General features: G+C 40.7%; 1 protein-coding gene across 2 annotated transcripts; it reads right to left on the reverse strand.

The window, feature by feature from the left end:
* Positions 1-8,385: 8,385 nt before the first annotated feature.
* scn3b (sodium channel, voltage-gated, type III, beta) lies at positions 8,386-17,523 on the reverse strand. 2 transcript variants are annotated; one of them, XM_047594848.1, is made up of 6 exons: positions 16,798-17,522; positions 15,144-15,322; positions 14,820-15,048; positions 12,280-12,418; positions 10,177-10,260; positions 8,386-9,665 (listed from the first exon to the last, which is right to left on the reverse strand). In XM_047594848.1, exons 1-5 carry the CDS (start codon positions 16,850-16,852, stop codon positions 10,197-10,199), a joined length of 666 nt encoding a protein of 221 aa, XP_047450804.1. In that variant the 5' UTR covers positions 16,853-17,522; the 3' UTR covers positions 8,386-9,665; positions 10,177-10,196. The 2 variants fall into 2 exon arrangements, with proteins under 2 accessions (XP_047450804.1, XP_047450805.1); XM_047594849.1 differs by lacking the exon at positions 10,177-10,260 and having other exon boundaries at positions 16,798-17,523.
* Positions 17,524-17,959: the final 436 nt, after the last annotated feature.

Genomic DNA, 17,959 nt, shown 5'->3' on the forward strand with positions numbered 1-17,959 from the left:
TTTTTTCGTAAAGTTCAGAAAAATAAAAGGAGTCTCATTACTCCTGATTTGAACTCCCTGATCTAATACCTCTCAGTTTATCCTGTAATATGATATTATTTCTTCCCACTACACACACACACCATGCTTTCATGTAATCCTCAGGTTTTCGGTGAAAGTGCAAAATTCATATTTGCTAGTGTCGACAGGTTAATTGGTTCGGGACAGCTGCTGAGAAGCAATTTGTCTACTCTTATCAGAAACGCCTCGTCTCAGTCAAGGTCTATTCTCACATTCATTCACACCTTTCCTCCTCCGTTGGTTCCCACAGTTGCGCAGGGCGTAACCCAATCCAATTCAGCCTATATCAAATTCACTTGATTAAGTGATTTTTATGGCGCAGCGTATAGGTCAAATTCGCGAGGGGAGGTGTATTTGATCTACTGCGGAGAGGTGCAACAGAAAGGTGCTTAGGGAAAATATACTGTGGAAGGTGCAGAGAGTGCGCGGATGCTGTTTGCCTCCCCCTCTGGCTTTCTATTACTTTTTTTTAGTGCTAGACAAATCCGAGGTACACAAGTGAGTGTAACTGAAGCAGCTGCTGGATATAAAGCCAAGACATGTTGTGTACCAGTAAACACCACTATATTCAGGGTTTCGAGTCAAAGATCTGGACGTTTTGTTGTTGTTGTTTTTTACCATGTAATTTACACTTCTCACTAAATGGCACCATCTACTCAAATGTTTACTTTAACCAGGCTCTGCATTACGGCCATCAGAGCCATTTATGATCTCTCTGTGGGCCAAAGCACATTTCGGCTAAGTGGCCTGACCCTTTGTAAACCGTTTGCCATTGCCTCACAATCGCACTTATCCTCTTCTCCCCCCTGCAGTCCTCTCTCCTTTGAAACAATTTGTGCCCTCTGTCAGCTGAAGAATAAGTAGACCTGGGAAGAAACAAACGAGGTATAAACAAACAATATCTATAGAATCTGAAGATAAGTGAATATTAATAGAGCAGTGGTATTGTTGATTTTATCATGGGCATCTAGTCAATTCAAACTCACCACCACAAACTTCCCTTATGCATAAAACAACTATGGCTTCCCCCTTACGCAGTGAGATATTCATGCAGTAGGCCCAGCTCTGCAGCATTTTCTTATACCTTCAATCTTTTTCCATATTGCAATGGTCCAGAACTGTAACAAAACTCTGACTGAGATATGACACTGTAATCTCGTTTTGAAATTAATGTGTACTCGATTAGTGCAGTCACGTCCCCTGTACTGTATGAATTTGGTCCCCACAGAGGTTGCAAGGGGAAAGAAGAGTTTAATTTCTCTGAGGGCCACATACCCGAAAAACGCCTGTCAGGATCACATGCACATCGCATTAACTGCTTGCGAGATACTGTCGGCACATGTCTGCTAAACTTCGGCGTGTTAGCTTTTTCAGCGGGAGCTTGTTGGGACGCAGATGTCAGCGTTTATCTTGAAGCACCCTTGTCCTTGTCTGTAGCTTCACGGAGCTGCAGCAGCGTTTTGTAGACGGACAGATTCAGCTGCGCTTTACCAAGATAAAACACATATTTGTTCAGAGCTTTGCCGTATCTATTATATGATATAAAAAATTATGCTGCCACATTTTCTTTTCTTTTTTCCCCCTTACGATTTGCACTTGCTACAAAATCAAGCTTATGAGGCAAAGCTCAGACTACACTGTCTAGGTATACTGGCGACGGTTGCCAGGCTGCAGCTGCCGCTCTCGCTCGGTCTGATAATCTGTGTACTGTGTACCACTTGTCACTACGCTTACTGCACTCTCTGCCACAGAAAGACACTGACAGAGAAAACATACGGATACCTCTAAGTCAATACATGTGTAAATTAATGTCTTATATTGATCTCCAGTTGTATTTGTCCTAGGGCAAACGCATCATTAAACATCCTTATATCGGCTCTTTCAGAACTTTACCATAGCTGTAAATAATAATGAAACTCACACAAGGAAGTCTTTAAACCACCTTTTCACAGCTTCACTTGTGTAATTACTGCAATCTGTCTGTGGAGGGCAGAATTCATAACATGATTTGCTAACATTATTACTGGTGCTACATTTTTTTTTTTTTAAGTAGGTTTAGGTCATGCTACGACAGTCACTTCTTTCCACTAATGTAACTTCCTGCTTCTCGTCAACCACTCGTCTTGATTCAGGCCTCTGACCCGAGTCAAGGTCAGCTGTTTCCACTGGTAGCAAACTATTGCTGAGATATAAAAGGAATTCTTCAGTAACTGGCCATGCTTTGTGCTTTGCTATTGATCCAATGTGTTCATTAGTTGCTGCTCCAGCTTATTAGTTAAGTGACAGAGGATGCACACATTCTCTGCCAGGGAAGCTTGACGGCTCACTCAGAGTACCAAAGCCAAAATGATAAAAAAAAAATACCCAACAAAGAAAAGAATGACTCATTCAAAAAAAAAAAATGAAAATAAAACAAAACTGTGCAAAAAAGTGCGTAACGGTGTGTTAACCAATGCCAGAGGATTTCTGGAAATTGCTGACTTGTGGCAGACAAGAACTGCTTTTATTTCTCATTGCCCATCTAAAACTTCACCCTCGGCAGATTAAATCTGCTGGTGTGAAGTGTATAATTGAGTTCCATCCAGCGAAAAAGTGAAACGAGTCTCGGGTTGTGAGACAGGGCGAGTTATAATTTACAGTGGTTGCCTTGACTGAGTCATGTTTGCGAGCGTCCCTGGGTGGAGGGCTTGCCTGGAATTCCAGCTATGGATCCGAAAACACCTATTATCAGACAGCAGCAGCTCCCTTGTCAGAGACTGGGTTCTGTTTTAAAACCCTCTCCTTCCCCCTATCAGCTTTTGAATACACAACGTAATTGCAAATCATTGAGAAATCAACAAGATTCATTTCCCTCTCGGCCACTTTTGTGTAATCAAGTCTGGCGATGCATCTTTTTCAGTGCTTCATCTCCCAAGAAATCATGACTGCATTAAAAATCGCAAAATAATCCAGTTTGTGTTTGTGTGCACATTTTGAAAAAGACAGTATTCTTACTAATTCGGTCACAAGGCTAATTAAATAGAAAATTCCACTAATATTCTTGTTTACATGCAGTCAGTCAGCAGCCTTACTCTGATAAATATATCTTTCAACTACATGCAAAACACTTTGGAAAAGGTTCATGTTATTTCATTGTGGGTCTTTTCGTGTTTGTAAGTTAAATAAATAAGATGCTCTGTAGGGCACTGTTGTGGTGGTTAGCGCTGATGACTGAGAAGATGTTCCATAACTTACTGCAATATCCGTCTATATACAAACTCTTTATTTTTACAAACTAAAAGCCAACACGTTACTTGTAGTGCTCTTCAAAATATAGTGGCAGAGTGGTTCAAAAGGCCACATTTATACACTGAATTGCAGCGATAGTACGTGAGTCCTAGAATTAAAATAGCTTTCTGTGAACAAAGTCGGTTCATCTATGAATCTACCTTTGGAGCACAGTATTCCTCCAAACTGCTTCAATCCCGTGAACTTGAAGAATCTGCCCTTGGTTTTTTAAAACACCAAGATTATCTTTAACATGCACTCACTTGCCCTTGGCCAATTCATGATGATAAAAAAAAATATATATATATATATTTCATCCAAGCGAGCAATAGTATTCACAGAGAATAAACATCTTTGTTGTTGTATTTGTAGGTATCTCAACATCATTTCAAATGTGCATGTATCCCTGCTTTGTTTGGGTTCGACTCACAGGGCTGATCCAGGCAAGAGTGTCCTGTGAACATGCTAAAAACACGTAGTAAACACGGTGTAAACTGCAGACAGTCCACTTGTTGATTTATTAGATAAAAGCCCACATCTCAGTTACCTTTGAATTCATCCAGCCTGCAATGTAATGTTCTGCTTTGTGTCAGTTTGCGCGGCGAGCCTCAGGTGTGGCTAAACACACAGCAGTGATTTAGCACTTCTCTGGCAGCCAGGTGTTCATTTCACTAACAATAGAGCTGCGACGTCATTGCGCTGTGGGCCAGCTCCATCCTCTCATCGCAAATTAGAGAGCAGGGCTCAGTCACTGCCTCGCTTCCGAGTCTGACTTGTAAATGGTCTTTTTATTTAAGGCATCCTCTTTGTTTCGCTATTCAAAGATGCCTCTTGTTTGAATTGCGGGTGAATTAAATAAAGGAGATGGATGGGAAAGAGGAAAGGTTAAGGTATACGGTGAAAGGGGTTCCTGTTTAATTCATAGATTCAGTTTTGATTAGAAGTTTAAAACAGCTGGGGTTTTGGATTATTTTTTTAATTATCTTTTTTTTTTTTTATCCAGTATCGGCCCACACTGGCAACCCTTATCGTGTAATGACAATGCGAAGGCTTGGGCTAAGTGATTTATTTGGAAACACACACTACAGATAAAGGAAAACACCCATATTGGCTACAGATTAAGAGCAGCACTACTGAAAATGTAAACAAGTGCCTGCTACGTCTAATCCACACCACAGATGGGCAGAGCAATGGAAGCGCTCAGATGGATGCATGAAATGATTGTTGTTGGCTAACAGACACAGTCTCCAATATTGTCTATTGACAGGTTTCCCTGTGTGTGTTGTGGCATTACAGTTTGTATTGGATTTAAGGAAGAATCCGGCGAATCAAAATTGCTTTATGGCTATATGAAATAGATAAGAATAGCTGGATTTGCAGAATATTGCTCTGCAAATGTCATACATTTGTGGAACTGCGAGAAAACTAACATGAGATGTATACATAATAAAAATCTACCACTAGAGATAGAAGAAGTCAGAGAAAATGAAATACCAAGTGTAGGGCTAATGTTCAAAGGGCTTTGAGTGATTGCATGATAGTAAATGAATATTCCAGAGAAGATGGGTTTCTTATTCAGTAGTTAGGAGCAGCTCTCTATTTGTCAGACACCTCCACCTCTTCGCTCTGTGCCAATGTTACCGCGAGGGAATGATAACAGCTCTGCAACAGAGATGTTGATACAATTATACTGACACTCCAGATGAATTCACAGGGAATGCAAACGGTGTCCAGAGGTACAGTGCTTTGAAGTTGGACAGGTGAGATTTAATGGCTGACAGAGACGCCATAAACACCTGAGTGATGTGTTGTGTCAGCTTTCTATTCCCATAATAGGCATCGACTTTGAAGAATGTATGAGTCAGGGGGGTAAAGGTAAATGGCTAATCAAATATTGACCATATAATTGCGCGATAATGTAGCCAATTAGCACACGCAGGCCGTGGAAATGCTGACAGTGGATTCTGTCCAAAAGCAAAAATTGAGATGCAATGATTTTTTTTTTTTTTTTTTTTTTTTTTTCATTGAACAGGTCTGTGAAAAAAATATGACAAATGTCACCAACAAAAATTGCTGAAAGGCACTAAAGACCTGTCTCAGCATGACCTTATATAGACAGATTTGGTGATATATATTGTAAAATGTCATACTGTAGGTAACCTGGTAGTTTGATATTTTGAGAAGCTTTATTTTTATTGCTTCATTCTTGACGAGAGTTATATTAGAAAATAGTTAGATGAGAATACTGACCCCTCTATGATGCCTTTTAGAAATGATGAGACTACAGCCAGATGAAAATAAAGACTTGAAGTAGAATAAAACTGATAGCTTGGCTCTGTCCTACAAGCTCCTCTATAGCTCACTTACATGCATCATGTTATATAATATTGTTTTTGTTTTTGGCAGGGTCGTTGGTTATTTCCACTTTTCTTTTCAATGTTAAGCTCAGCTAAATAGCTGGTGGCGCCTCATATTTATCAGACAGATAGCATATGACAGCCGTATCTGTGTTCTCATCGAAAGCAGGAAAAATGCATCCTCCAAAGTGAATCCCATGCACATGTGATGTGGAACATATTTCCTGTTACATCTATTTAGACGAGAAGGGTCCAAGCGCTCTAGTTACTCTTCTGCAGTGGCTTACTTTTCAAACAAGCCACACAGTTTTCCCCAGCACATCGTTTGCTCTCAAAGGTGCGTCTTATTACTAATTTATTATCAACACAGCTCGATCGGAGGAAAACAGTCTGAGGCATTGAATTCCAGTTTTATAATTTATGTTGACAAAAAGAGAAATCTTTCACAATCCAAAAATATCTCGCATCTCTCCTTGGCTAGAAACCCATAATCAAGCTGAAACTTGCACATTCCAGAGATGAATTAATGGTGTGGGCTTTTTTATTTATTTTTTTATTTATTTTTATTTTGTGCGTGTGCGTAAAAGTCAACAGCCCTGCTCCGTCTAGAAGTCTACAGGATGAAATGTGTGAAGATTTATAATTATGAGTGGGATGCCCGTGGTTATCTCGAGGAAGAAAGCTTGCATGGGAGAAATTATTCAGTTTCTGTGCCTCCATCTGAAATGTATTCATTCATCTCAAGCAACTAAAGGAAATCGGCCGGCAGGAGAATTGCTGCGGAAGCACCTCTCTCGCTCTGACCTAGTGCGATACAATGCTTTGAAAATCCCTTTTGACTGTACCACACGGTGGACTCTTCGAGAGGAGCGGAGAGGAATCAGAGTTTGTGATATCCCAGTTAGGAAGCAGAAAAGTGAACCATAATAACGACTCACTTTACTCACTCAATATGTTTCCATCTATCACAACTATCTAATGCTAAAAGAGACAGAGCCCACGCCCACCAAAGTGACTATTGATCAGCAATCAATAACGTGTGTTTCTTTCAGACTGTGATGTGTGGCAGCATGCCGTATCAAAGCTCGGGCCACAGCCAAGTGTTTCTGATCGACCAATGACTGATAAATCAACTACGCTATCATCTGAATTCGTTGCAAAATATCACAGTCCTCAGCAAGAAATCCTCCTCCTCTGGCCAACCTGGCGCCCCAACGTGTGACAGACAGAAAAAAAAAGGCAGCGCGGCATTCGTTGCACAGCTCTGATTACATGTCAGTGTTTGATGACGTGATACTCTTTACACTAGGGGGAGACAAAGACCCTTCATAGACAGACATGCATGTGCGTAATAGATTGCATGATTAATGATTTAAGGTCAGGTCTGCACATTTTGCTCAAGCACTTTAGGCAACTTTAAAACCTCTGAGAACAGGCCAGTGGTAAGAGCTGGGGGGGAAAAAAGTGTTGTGTGTACAAATTGCTTTATTAATTTAACAAGGAGCTTTTCATCAATAATGACCCTTTGTGTGATTAGCTGTTTCCATTTAAGAGGTGAGAAAATTAACACCAAATTATGAGTGTTAGTAGTCACCGCTAATCCGCCTGCTTGGTGTGACGTGACTTAAAATGCTCACCACCACACGGAGGCAGCTGGGCCTCAGTTGTTTAATTGAAACGTATTTTGGTAGAATGTGGGCCGTATTACTGGGTTGTATCCTCAGGGAGGCACATTGTAACAATAGAGTAGGAAAAGGAACAGACAGGGACGGAGAGAGAAAGGGGGGGAGGGTTACAGGATTGCACTTTCACCATCCATTGCAAAGCTATAATGTCACATTGTTCCTGAGTTTATGGGATGTGTCGCACAATCAATAACCAATTTATGTGAACTTGATGGATGGATAAAGAGCGCACTAGTTACATTAGTTATGTGCCATTCAGACAATATACTTGACCTTGGTTTGTGGTTTGCGGAGGCATTTCTTCTCTTTCTGGTTTATCAAACCTCTTCACACCATGGCCAGTGACTGCCGTCTTCTTTTTCTTTTTTTTTTTGTACAGTAGTAAGAGTATTAAACCACCATTTTTCCTGGAGCTGCGTAAATGAATGCGTCCCAACTATCATATGGTAATATCTTCGCCAAGCAATCTGCCTTTCTACAGGCATGCCTGTGTTGCTATAACAACAGCTGCTGCTGCTATATCTGTCACTGCTGTGGGTCACGGCTAGCTAAAAGAGCAACGTACATCACATTTTTCTCTAACCGCCAGTCTCTGCTCTACCGTGTGTCCACCTTTTCTCTGCCCTCCATTAGGTCTCTCTCTGACCTTACTTTAAGATAAACACTTTGCTACATTCAGTGCTGTCATTATGCCCAGTGAAGTCTGACAATTTAAAATACACTCGGTTCACCTCAAGCAGAAACTAATCGAAAGTCCTTTCCCGCAGTGAGCTGGAGTGAGCTGAAAACACCAGAGGTGCGTGTTGCGGATGATTTAAAGCCCACTCTCTTCCTTTCAATACCACCGCGGCCACAGATAATAAGAGGAGCATAAGACGGAAGCTTCTGAGAGTCAATGCTGCATTTACCTCTCGGCATCCTTGTAAAAGTAAAAGTCTGAAAGTGGACTGCAATTTCAATGGCATCTGAGCAATGACATGAAAGCAGTAGCAGCAAACAAGAGGAGAGCTTCAGACTGTGGAATGCATTGTATTTAATAGTTCAAAAGCAGCTCACTCACACAGGAGATATTATATCTTAAGTAGACAAAGACCGGCGTGGCATGATAGAATCACCAAATAAAGAAAGTATATTTCTACAGTGTTGTACTATAGAAACAGGCACAATATAGCAGGGCTACTACAGAACATCGGCAACAGTCAAAGCTTCAAGGAGGAAATGTAGCCTGATTGTATGCAGTAAGTAAGATTCAACCTATTGAATGCACTTTGACATCGGTGCAGAACACGGATTAAAGATTAATATATAGGAAAGACCTCTAGATCAGTGGTTCCCAACCAACATTCAGAAAAAAATGTTGATGTGGGATATTGACAGGATCAAGCAGTCAGTTGCTAACATCACTAGCTAATCAGAAGTAGGGTGGGCGTGGGCAAATGGTGACAATACCAAACTTATCTTTTCTCTTCCAAGTTAACCTGTAAAGTGAACGGTATTGGAAGTCTTTCCGAGTTGGAATACAGAATTCCCAAGTTTTTGTGAAGGCGTCATCAAACTCGGAAAAATTAAGCTAGGAGCTAGGAGGGATGAAGCCCCGCTTTTCTCGGATACAAATAGGGGGTGCTCCAAGAAAAAAAGGGTGGGAACCACTGCTCTAGATGAATTCAACAGTATTGGCTTGATACAATATCATTTGTATTCCTGTAGTGTGTTTCCGTTACATATTTGTTTCATCGATGCATACAACGAAATGGGAACAAACGCACATCCATACGGTATAAAAGCTGTGCAATCCCATTTCCTGAAAAATTGTTTTGGCCAATACAAATAAAACTGTGACCCAAAATCTCTGCGAATCTATAAAAGTGTAAGAAAAGAAAACTAAACATGTTCCACAGAGTTGATATACTTATATATATATATATATTAACAGCCTTGACAACAATAGGACAGATTCTTTCCAGGGATCATATGTAAAGCACAGAGGCACTACCCACTACTAGGATGTCTACTCTGGCAGATCCAAATGAAGCGTGGCTGGCACTTATCTGATAGTAAGTGATGGACATGTTTGTTCTTTAACCTGATGTATTTGTAAAAGCACTGTCTGGCACGAAGATAGAAAAGACAGACAGAGAGGGAGGAAAATCGGGAGCACTCGGAAGCTTGTGACTGGCTCTTCACAAGACATAGGCCGTACACGGGGGAGGTCGGTTGGCAGGATTCCCATGGCTGTCTGGGGGTATGACGCCTTCATGTCACATGATACTGGAGCCCCATCGTGAGTGGTCAATACCTAAGAGGAGTAAAGAACACGTTCTGCCTCATTCCACATGAAATCGTGTAAATCCCACTTAACATCTGCAACGGTATATAAAGCTTACATCCCCTAACAGCTGTGATGTTTATGAATATTGCAACCCAGTATCATACGCATGCAAATTTCACACATTTCACATGCTGCATTTGCATTTGCTGTCTTCACTGTGCAGATCTGTGCTGGGGAGTTTAATATAATACTTGAAATGATTAATCACATATTTCTTACGCATGTTTTACCCCCACATTAAATATATTCTAACATTTCTAATGGATAAGCCTTGAAAGGGTAGAGGAATGAAGAGTGAGGACAAATGGAGGATTTGTGATAAGGTGGCAGTTCCATAAATGAGAGGAGAGGAAGCCCTCGTGAAGGGAAGGAAGGAGTGAGGGGAGATGCAACAGGAGCTCGCACAGTTATTATTGCACAAACAATGGGTGAATTCCATGATTGGGGTATCGGGTTGAGAGAATCACATGTAAAATACCGTGTCAACGACAACTGCTTTTATTCGGTAACAGGAGCTGCTGGATTGTCTTTCTGCTCAGAAGGAATGGCTAGGTAGTTTGTCCTGTGGGCAGATTGGTAAAGAAACAGAGGAGTGTCTAAGATCTGGTGGCATGGTTCACTCCAGCGCCATACACCAAAGTCTAATGCTCGCAACAGTGACGGAGTTTCCATCCTTTTAAGACAGGGAGGCTGTATAAACATTTGGCTCTAATTCATAAATTTGATAAAAACAATAAATAAATAAATAAAAACACTGTAATGCTGTCTAATGTCTCTACGGCTTGCACATTAGCAAGACACGACATCCTCATTCAGTATTAAATAGCAAACTTTCAGCTTGCTAAAAACCAAAGTACCGTGACTAAACATGTTCTCAATTCAATATAGATGCACACAAACCGTGCAAATGATGCAAAATTCATTTCAAGTGGAGTGAGCTTTGTGACTCTATCAGCAAATTTTCAAACTCATTCACTTCTTGAGATTATCACTTTTGGTTGCATGACTAATGTGAACAGCCGCCACTAATGCATCGCTAAATTCAAAAGTAATTTCAAGGCAGCGTGCTTGTGGTACAGATCCATTAAGCCCATAAGGGTGCAGCCTCTTCGAGTGGAAGTATTTTCTCGCTGTGAGATGTGTTGCCATGCAGGTCAATGACGGCTATGGAGGGGGCAACAACTCGTTTACTCGGCAAAAACCGATGAGGTTTACAATGTTACGCGCATTTATTACTTGATGCTTAACTTAATGTGCGCCCCAGACCTTGTTCAGTAAGCTTTATCTAAACGCCGTGGGTACATACGGATTATAATCAATTAATTATTACTTATTAATAAAAACAGAAGTCAGCAGCCTGCTCACGGCTTAGAGGACCTATTGTTGCACAGTGCCTTCTATTGCTATTCTGTGAAAGCATTTGCTTTTAGTTTTTCAAATCGGTTTGTGAGGTCATATTTTGTGGAAACATTTTATTGACTTTGATTTGTATTTTTTATTTTCGCTTTATTGTTTGCAATATAAAGCAAACATTTAAAAGTCATTTTAAAGCGTTGCAACTCTTTTAGAATTGAGAGAACATTGCAATGTTCAGTTTGGGCTCTCGAATTAATCCCAGTCTGTTGTTCTTGCAACTGTAACTAACAATTTACATACAGGACAGAAAAGTGATATTTCCATTTTACCATTTGCCATGGTACAAGGCTTTTTCAAATGAAATAGAGGATTTAGACAAGAAAAAAAAAAGCTTAATCCCCTCCATAAGCAACAACAGGCATCTTATAATTTAATCCCTCTCTTCTGAAAACATAGTGTGGGAAAACATCGTACGTATAAAGAACAATGGTGGCTTTATGTGTCAGTGACGTAGTCAGATATGGGATCAGCATTAACCGTTTGAAAAATAACAATAACCGGGTCAGCATGTGTGCCGTGTATTATCGGTGGTGATTGTCTTCAGGACATAAATTGCCTGTTCAGAACGTGTCAAAGTGGATCTGCTGGCTTAGTCAACGCAGGGAAATCCGGTGGGAGCTGACTGTACACGTGTCTTTGACGGCACTGACAAGGTGACGCGAAAAGTCAGTCTCCGATGGAGCTGACAATCCATCAGAGATGTAAAAAAATAAATATATAAATAAAATAAATGTCGTTTAGGAAAAAAAAGAGAAGTCAGCAGTGCTCAGACTTACTCGTGCCCGTCAGGGAGTTCAAGTGAAAAGACAGATTACTGTTGTAGGAGAGTCGCAAGCTGAGCCAGTGTAGACTCAATTACCTCTGTGTCTGTGTGTCTGTCTGTTTGCTTTATTTGTTTCATTCACATACAGGCTGCCTTCTAAATCTCTTTTCCCAATAAGTCATAAATAGATTCTACGTACTAATAAGAAATTCAAGCATACTGTGTTTCGAGTCATAAGAAAATAAAACAAAAACACATGCATGTATATCTGGAGATGTCACAGCAGGTTAGTGCTGAGGACACACAGTGTTTCAATTTGCTGTCCAGTCACATCCCTGCTCTCACTTATCTGTGTGTGTGTGTCCGTCTGTGGATTTGTACATTTAGCTGTGTGAGACTCACGCCGTGTCCTGTGCCTGCTCATCAGACTTTGAGATCTTCCTGTAGCAGTAGACCATTTCTACCAGCAGCCAGAAGGTCAAGAACACGAGCAGCACATACATCATGATCTCGGAGTAGATTGCCGTGGGGTCTGCAGTGGCTGCGGAGTACAAACAGCAGCGGGGGACATGCATTATTCAGCAGCAGGCACACCCTTGATTTATTTATTTATTTATTTATTTTTTGTGCAGGAAAGAGCAGTCAAGACTTTATTTTTCGTGTTTAAGTAAGTATGCTAAGCTCGTTCAAACCTGCGGAACCGTAATCGGCTGTCAGTCACGATAGGGGAGGCAATGTGTCTACATTATACTTGAACAGATTGCTTTCATTTGATTAGTCCAGCTAAGCATGTATGTAATTATCACTATGAATATGAAATACATGTTTTCTGGCTAGCATCCTGCTTACAGATAAACTATAGAAATTATACACAACACTATGTTGCATACAGAATAGCATGATCATACCTTATGATAGTAGAGTCTTTATGAGGAGTTAAAGGTGCCCTGTGGAGAATTTTCCACGTCTTATCTTTGAGATGTGACGAACATACTGGATACATTAACCACCCCAAGAGGCCTTTTTTTTTTTTTTTTTTTTGCTTTTTGCTTTTAAATTTGATGTTACATCATGTTTATTTTCATGTTGAAACTAGTGTATTGCACCAATTGTGAATATGTACTTAAACGTATTAAAAAATATAAATTAAAGCGCAATCCAGTCGTAAAATCACAGAAACTCCACAGGGTACCTTTGAGAATGAAATAAGATGAATAAGGGCAGTGGTTCTCAGAGCATGAGGACGAATTTAGTTTGTAAGTACAGCAGAGCATTACATTTTATCTTTTTTATATGCGTATTAAAGACAAGAAATGCAATGAAGTTTTTTTTAACAGTTTTTGCTCATTCCTCTTCCACCTCTTCCACTTTGTCATGCCTCCAATGTAAGTAATTGTGACCCTTTATCTGTATTCCTATAGTGTGTTACCATTTCCATCCACGTCCTTGTTCTGGCTCAAGAATATATACAGTCTAATGTGGAAACAGTGATCAAATTGGTTAAATCAGGTAGATATTTTGAAGTCATCACATTTTAATTTTGTACTTTCGCTTTGTCACTTGTAATCTATAAGGAAACACTTCGAAAAGCAATCTTTTAATAGACCGAACAGGAGGAAGGATTACAGCAAGCAAAATCTGTTTCAGTGCACATATGGGCGCTGATAATTGCTTGGGCAAAAAAAAAAAAAAAAAAGTGAACTCATCCTTTGAATATCTTTCATTTGAGGATGATTTTGAGCCACTGCGAACCACTGTGCCAGCGAGCGTGTGTACCAAATCCCAGAAAGCCTGCTGACCAGACAGCTGACAGCTTTTTTTCTGATTTGATTCTGCAGTCCCTGCAAATAGAGGCTATTAGAGTAATATAATCCCTTAGATGGGAATGCACAGATATGTCGACCATGAGCTAATCCATTCTACCACTATTGACATCATTGCTGTAACATGATGTTCGGCTATAATGTAGAGGACACTGGTTGCAGGCTTTGGGAAATTTGATACGGCTGTTGAATGTAATATGAAGAAGACACTTTTAAATATGTATACATTGGAAAAAAAACAAACAATCAAATTGTACTATATTTTTTTGAAAAAATGCATTTCAGAGGTTACTCACAACCTATTCACACTCTTCTTTTTAGGATGCAAAACAAACACTTGATGCAACTAGCCTATCTTCATACGCCTCTGGCGGATCTGTATACCATGAGCAAGCATACACAGAGAATGTGAAGTTAAAGAAATGGGGAGGATTAAGTAGTGCCAAATATACATGTTGTATATTCGATTAAGGTGGGGAATGACACGTTCAGCAAGCCAAGCATTCAGGAAGCAGAATACATTACCCCTTATAATAGATAGCAAAGTAGTTGGTTTGAATTAACCCCTTCACTCACAACAGAAGAAAGCGTTGATGGACAATAAAAGGCAGACAAAACAAAAACACACAATTATTCCTCCTACATTAATACAATCACAACAAAGGGGAAAAGAGGAAAGTGGTGTTGTTAGTGGCCTTCACACTGATGCATCACTTAGCGAAAACAACGAGTTGAAAATATATAAATTGGAAAGAGCCCACTTATCGCGGTCTGATAAACGCTTTATACAACATCAGATGAGGGGCATGTACATGCACAAAGAGAGCACTCAGTACGCAGGAGTTAACACAGCACACAGGCTCATGTTTCTCTCTGTATTAAAATGTAGAGCAGTGAAGTACTGAAGAAATCATCACAGCAAAGTCTTTTGACTGGATCTAAGTCAGTTTGATAAAACTAGATCATGTAAATACGATCAGCATGCATAATCACTCCCCAAACACACTGCGGCCTTCCAGCAATTCCAGTATATTTTACCAATATATAAACCCAGCATTTTAAGTTAAACACCAGCACAGAGGAAAAATGCGAACAAAGAAGAGGCTCAAATTTACGCACCTTTCTTCTTCACATTCAGAGTGATGTTCTTGATAATGGAGAACGAGGGACTGAAGAAGCCAAACTCGAAGTCACGACGAACGTGGCACTCATAGAGACCGCTGTCGTTAAAGGTGACGTTTTTGATTCGAATGGACATTTCTTGCAAGTCTTGGCTCCCATTCCAGGTCAGACGGCCTTTAAAAGGTCCATCCACTTCTTCTGCAACATTATCCTCATATTTGTATATCTACGAAGACAAGAGGAAAAGCACAATCTATGCATGAACACATGTATACAAATACGAAGTTCCATCTGATAAGCAGTACTGTAACAGCAACCTACATGGGTTTTCTCCAGTTTGTCGTCTTCCTCTTTTTGTGCAATGTAGTACCAATTCACATATGTCTTTGCTTTGACCTCCTCCCTCTTCATGCAGGAGATGCAGGTCAACTTCATGGATGTCCCCAGCACGGCCTCTGTGTCCGACGGGACATCGACACATACCGGCCTGCTCGGGGGGACTGAGGGAACAGGGAAATGTTTCAAAAGATTCAGCACAGCAGTCAAAACGTTCACAGTCGAAATACGCTCGAAATTCTGGTTTTCTAATCGTGTATTCTTTTTGGAAGTTTGACCTTAGCTGTGCAGAATGGTGCACATGCAGAGTTTGGCAGAGGACGGCTATCTGCTAACTGGGGAACATGAATCTGTGCCAAGACAAGATCACTGTGTGATATCGAAAACTTGAAACCGTTAACCATTACGATTGACTTACCAGGACAGTTGGAATAAAACAACAAATGCACATTCATGGATTCTTTATCAAGGGGAATGTATATTTTTAATGCACTGCAGATGAATTAGCCCTGAATAACTATTCATACCAGTGGATAGGTTTTATAATACACTTGCTGCATTTAGTGTGCATAAAGGAAATCATATGTCATGCAGCAGGAGTTTCTCTTTTGAGTTTTTGAGAGCAACCTTTAATATTCATCACTGAACCCAACAGATTGCCTCAAAGTGGCCCTTCTGTAAATCTAAGAGGATTTTGAAGTAGAAGAGCTAAAAGACAGAGCTTCAAATCATCGTGCAAATTATTATTTTTTTTTTCCATTGACTGACATAATGTAACCTCTTATGCTACAGCGAAAAGCAAAGCAATAAACACATGACCCAGTCTTCCTTGTCGAGTTCATTAGCCCTTGTGTTTTGTGTCTAGCTCGGCATTGGATTCAGTTTAAAGGGAAACTCAATGACCGTTAAAAAGACATAAATTCGGTTATACATCTCCGTGAACACAGGAAAGACTTCAGTCACAATGAGCTGACAGCAAATCTGAGAGTATCCAGACCAGCAAGCACTAATGATGCCCTCTGCCCATTACTGTTGTTCTGGCAGAGGGAGGGATAAAAAGATGACAAAACCTCAAGTGGTGTGGGAGGAGAACAGTGAAGTGTTGTAATGCATTTCCTTCCAACCAGTTCTTTCTTTCATTTCCTACAAGTAAAAACATATACAGTGTGTGGGAAAATAATTCCAGCGATTGTGAAAAAAAAAGATGGATTTCTTGTATGTGTGTGACTGTTGCAGTGTTGCTCTTATGTAACACAAAGCCCCCTGGGTAGACAGTGACAACATTGATTCAATCTCATCCTTTTTTTAACTCTGGGCTCAAACAAACAGAAACAGCGAGACAGAGATTGAGTGCCAAGGAGGAAAATAAGGAATGGGGAAAGAAAAAGAGGGGGAAAGCTTAACCTTGGTGTCCTCTATTTGCTTGGTCTAGTTACTTCACAGAAATGCTGACAACTCTGATCTATGCTGCACCCTGCGACGTCAGTGAGTCTGCTGTGAAACTGGGTCTTGAGTTCACAGCCAGCTGGATTGTTCACAGGGCCCGTGATTAGTCATCGATGCGCATGTAACCCAAAATCTGACGGCACAAGACAGACAACAATCAAACGCTGTTAGCATCTTGCGTAGTTGCACTTACCGAGAAAAACCAAAAGTACCAAAGTGGGAAGATGAACTCTGTATTGAGTTCTCATATTCAGCTCTTCCTGGAGCTGCTGGTGGAGAGTGTCTCTTTAACTTTTTTTGCTTTATTCGAAGTCGTCTTCACAGGAGGTCTGGGATCAGATAGCGGTTGTTGGAATGACTTCAGGACTACGGACAGCGCCTCTCCTCGGTAGACGAGAGCGTAGGAAACTTCTCCCACCGCGACTGAAAATACCAACTAGAAGATTTTCAGGTTACGAAACCCCAAAACAGTTGATCGACTGAGGTTATTTTCTTTCGCGTTGACGTACGAATCAAAGCCTCCCAGCGACCAGCGGCTCGTGCATCATTAGCATGTGAAGAACTAACTTCATCATTTCCTCCACTCGGAGAAATGATCAAGTCGTGAAACGCCGATTAATAGGACCTGTTTCCTCTTCGCCCACAGCTGATGTCATTCAGTCCGGATCCATCCAGAAACGTCAGTAGAAATGTCTTCTTGGGGAAAAAAAAAGAAAAAAAAGGAACCTGTGGATTCTCAAAAGCCGATTTAGTCACTTACTGCTGCGAGACCTGGAGTCCTGTTCGCGCACAAACAGCAAAAACAACGAGCTCCGGCTCTGTTATTTCAGAGCTCAAAGAATAACATTATTGATTGTCTGAAGTCTGTTTCCTCCATTAAGGATGACTGATGACATTTCCCAGACGCGGCTCACTGCCTTTGTTTTTCAGCAGTCACTTGGCGCTGGGAGAGGGCTTGATACGCATGCGTGAGTCACTCCCTCCTACGTTACAATGTGCATGATCATATTATTGTCATTTGGGGAGGCCAGACCAACTCATGATGAAAGGCTGTTCGCTGCTTTAACTCCAGCAGCTGAACAAACGAAACACAGACTGACATTATGTCATGTGTGCATATACAAACCTAAGTTTTATTAAAGCTCCTCCGTTTCCAACGAAAAAAGAAAAAAAAACTGTCTTTCTCTTGTGTGTTATATAATCTTGTTTAGCAGCTGCTGGCAGGGCTCATTTCCAGGACGGTTCATTTGTCACACATCAGTAGCTGCATTATTCCTACTTCCCATGCAGCTTTAACCGTGATAGAGTTCAATGGTCAAGTCTTTTAGTGGTATGCTATGCAGTATGTTGCCATG

The sequence above is a fragment of the Mugil cephalus genome, chromosome 9 (genome assembly GCF_022458985.1).
Source record: "Mugil cephalus isolate CIBA_MC_2020 chromosome 9, CIBA_Mcephalus_1.1, whole genome shotgun sequence".
Lineage (NCBI taxonomy): Eukaryota > Metazoa > Chordata > Actinopteri > Mugiliformes > Mugilidae > Mugil > Mugil cephalus.

What these genes read in the sequence shown, in the direction of transcription:
- scn3b (XM_047594848.1), bottom strand. Translation starts at nt 16,852, where the DNA reads ATGAGAACTCAATACAGAGTTCATCTTCCCACTTTGGTACTTTTGGTT. An exon ending in TCTGAATGTGAAGAAGAAAG is followed by an intron (nt 12,419 to 14,819) that starts GTGCGTAAATTT and finishes TGTACTCCGCAG; the next exon opens with CCACTGCAGACCCCACGGCA. An exon ending in GAGCAGGCACAGGACACGGC is followed by an intron (nt 10,261 to 12,279) that starts GTGAGTCTCACA and finishes ATCTGCCCACAG; the next exon opens with GACAAACTACCTAGCCATTC.